This window comes from Corapipo altera, unplaced genomic scaffold, assembly GCF_003945725.1.
Source record: "Corapipo altera isolate COAL_440 unplaced genomic scaffold, ASM394572v1 61051, whole genome shotgun sequence".
Taxonomy (NCBI): domain Eukaryota; kingdom Metazoa; phylum Chordata; class Aves; order Passeriformes; family Pipridae; genus Corapipo; species Corapipo altera.
In genome coordinates this window covers 287-3,142 of record NW_020886008.1, presented here as the reverse complement: position 1 = coordinate 3,142, position 2,856 = coordinate 287, and the positions used below count along the sequence as shown (strand labels likewise).

At 49.4% G+C, this 2,856-nt stretch overlaps 1 protein-coding gene across 1 annotated transcript in view; it reads right to left on the bottom strand.

Annotated features, from left to right (window-relative positions):
• Positions 1 to 2,836, bottom strand: part of LOC113940950 (alpha-soluble NSF attachment protein-like) — a gene marked incomplete at its 5' end in the record, with an annotated part of 7,668 nt that extends 4,832 nt beyond the window's left edge. The window contains one exon of the mRNA XM_027632101.1: positions 2,720 to 2,836. Within this exon, the coding sequence (XP_027487902.1) occupies positions 2,720 to 2,836 (117 nt within the window). The remainder of the gene's footprint in view (positions 1 to 2,719) is intronic.
• Between the last annotated feature and the right edge of the window lie 20 nt (positions 2,837 to 2,856).

The window sequence follows — 2,856 nt, the reverse complement described above, 5'->3', positions numbered from 1 at the left end:
AGCCCCAAATTCCTTGGGATCAGAGCCCCAAAATTCCAAGGATTTGAACCCCAAATTCCTTGGGATCAGAGCCCCAAAATTCCAAGGATTGGAGCCCTGAATCTTAGGAATTGGAGCCCAAAATTCCAGGGATTGGAGCCCCAAAGTCTTTGGGATCAGAGCCCCAAAATTCCATGGATTAGAGTCCCAAAATTCCGAGGATTGGAGCCCTAAAATTCCAGGGATTGGAGCCCCAAAAATTCCAAGAATTGGAGCCCCAAATTCTTTGGCATCAGAACCCAAAATTCCAAGGATTTGAACCCTAAAAATTCCAGGGATTGGAGCCTCAAACCTTTGGGATCAGAGCCCAAAATTCCAAGGATAGGAATCCCAGAATTCTAAGGATTGGAGCCTCAAACCTTTGGGATCAGAGCCCAAAATCCTCGGGATGTGACTCCCCCACCCTCAGGACTCACATTCCCAGAATTTCGGGATCGGCCCCTCAAACCCTGGGGATGAAATTCCCAAATTTTTGGAGATTGGGATTCCCTCCCTTCCCAAACCCATTCCCAGCCCCCCCCAAATCCCGGGATTTCATCGTATTTTGGGAATCCTGCAGCTTTTCCCGCCTCCAAATTGGGGATTTTAGGGAATTTTAGGGAATTTTTAACCCTTTTTCCAGGAATTCCGACCCTTCCAGCAGCAAATCCCGAGACATTCCCAGAGGTTTTTTCCCTCCCCAGGTCGGAAAATCGGGATAAAAAAAATTCCCGGGGGATTCTGAGGTGAAAATTGAGGGATTTTTTTGGCTCCTTTTCCTCGAAAATCCACCAAAAAAACCGGGAATGTTGTTGGGAATGAGGGTCAGAGAATCCACAGGGACACCCCAAAGAATTCCTGATCCCAGAAATCCGCCCGGAATTTCTCCCCCTTCCCCTCCCCCCCTCCTCGGATTCCGACGGAAACCAAAACCCCGGGAATTCCAAAGGGAAGCCAAAAAACCCCGGGAATTCTGCCCAAAAACCCCGGGAATTCTGCCCAAAAACCCCGGGAATTCTGCCCAAAACCCCGGGAATTCTGCCCAAAACCCCGGGAATTCCGCCCAAAACCCTGGGAATTCCATCTGCTCGGATCCGGGGGAGGGGCCGGGATGGATCCGACGGCAAATCCGCCCTCGGAATTCCGGCCGGGAGCCAAGGAAAGGTCGGAAAAGTGGGAGAGGAGCCCCCTCCAGGCCCAAATTCCAGCAGAATCCGCCCCAAATCCCGGATTTCTGGGGGGTTGGGGGGCGGGATCCGTCGGAATTCCCAAGGGAATGAGGCTCCTTCTCTGAAAAATTCACTTTTTGGGGGATTTTTGGGGGATTTCGGGGGGATTCCGTGGGATTTTGAGGGGGTTTTATGGGATTTTGGGGGGATTTTCCCGCTCCCACGTTCCCTGTGGATCCAGATCCCAGGAATTCCCTCGGGAATGTTGTTCCTTACTCTATAGATCCCAATTTTTGGGGGATTTGGGGGGATTTCAAGGGAATTTTGGGGGATTTTAAATAGGATTTTAAGGAATTTTAAATGGGATTTTCAGGGATTTGGGGTAGATTTTCCAGCTCCCACGTTCCCTGTGGATCCAGATCCCGGGAATTCCTTTGGGAATGTGGCCCCCTCCCCCCGCAGCTCCCACTTTTTGGAGCATTTTGGGGGATTTCCAGTGGATTTTGTGGGATTCCAGGTGACTTTTGTAGGATTTTAAAGCAGATTTCCAGGGATTTTGGGCACATTTTCCAGCTCCCACGTTCCCCAATGATCCAAATCCCGGGAATTCCTTTGGGAATGTCCTTCCCTACCCTGTGGATCGGCCTTTTGGAAGGATTTTGGGGAGATTTCAGGTGAATTTTGTGAGATTTTAAAGCAGATTTTCAGGGAAAATAGGATTTTAAGGAATTTTAAATGGGATTTTCAGGGATTTCGGGTGAATTTTCCCGCTCCCACGTTCCCCGTGGATCCAGATCCCGGGAATTCCTTTGGGAATGTGGCTCCTCCCCCTGCAGCTCCCACTTTTTGGAGGATTTTGGGTGAGTTCTTGGAGGATTTCAAGGCATTTCAGGTGAATTTTATGAGATTTTAAAGGGGATTTTCAAGGATTTTCAGGGATTTGGGGCAGATTTTCCCACTCCCACATTCCCTGTGGATCCAAATCCCGGGAATTCCCTCTGGAATGTGGTTCCCTACCCTGTGGATCGGCCTGTTGGAAGGATTTTGGGGGGATTTCAGGTGAATTTTGTGGGATTTTAAAAGGGATTTTCAGGGATTTTGGACACATTTTCCAGCTCCCACATTCCCTGTGGATCCAAATCCCGGGAATTCCCTCTGGAATGTGATTCCCTACCCTGTGGATCAAACTTCTGGAAGGATTTTGTGGGAGATTTCAGATGAATTTTGTGACATTTTAAGCAGGATTTTAAGTGATTTTAAACAGGATTTTCAGGAATTTCGGGCAGATTTTCCATGTCCCACATTCCCCATTGATCCAAATCCCAGGAATTCCTTTGGGAATGTCCTTCCCTACCCCATGGATCGGCCTTTTTGGAGGATTTGGGGGGATTTTTGGGGGAGTTTCAGGTGGATTTCAAGTGAATTTTGTGGGATTTTAAAGCAGATTTCCAGGGATTTTGATACATTTTCCAGCTCCCACGTTCCCCATGGACCCAAATCCCGGGAATTCCCTCTGGAATGTGGCTCCCTACCCTGTGGATCAGCCTTTTTGAAGGCATTCCCGGCGTCCACGAAGGCGGAGGCGGCGTCGTGTTTGCTCTGCAGCTGCAGGTGCAGCCGGGCAGCCTGGGAGAAGGCATTCCCTGCTCCTGGAAAAACAGGGAAAAAC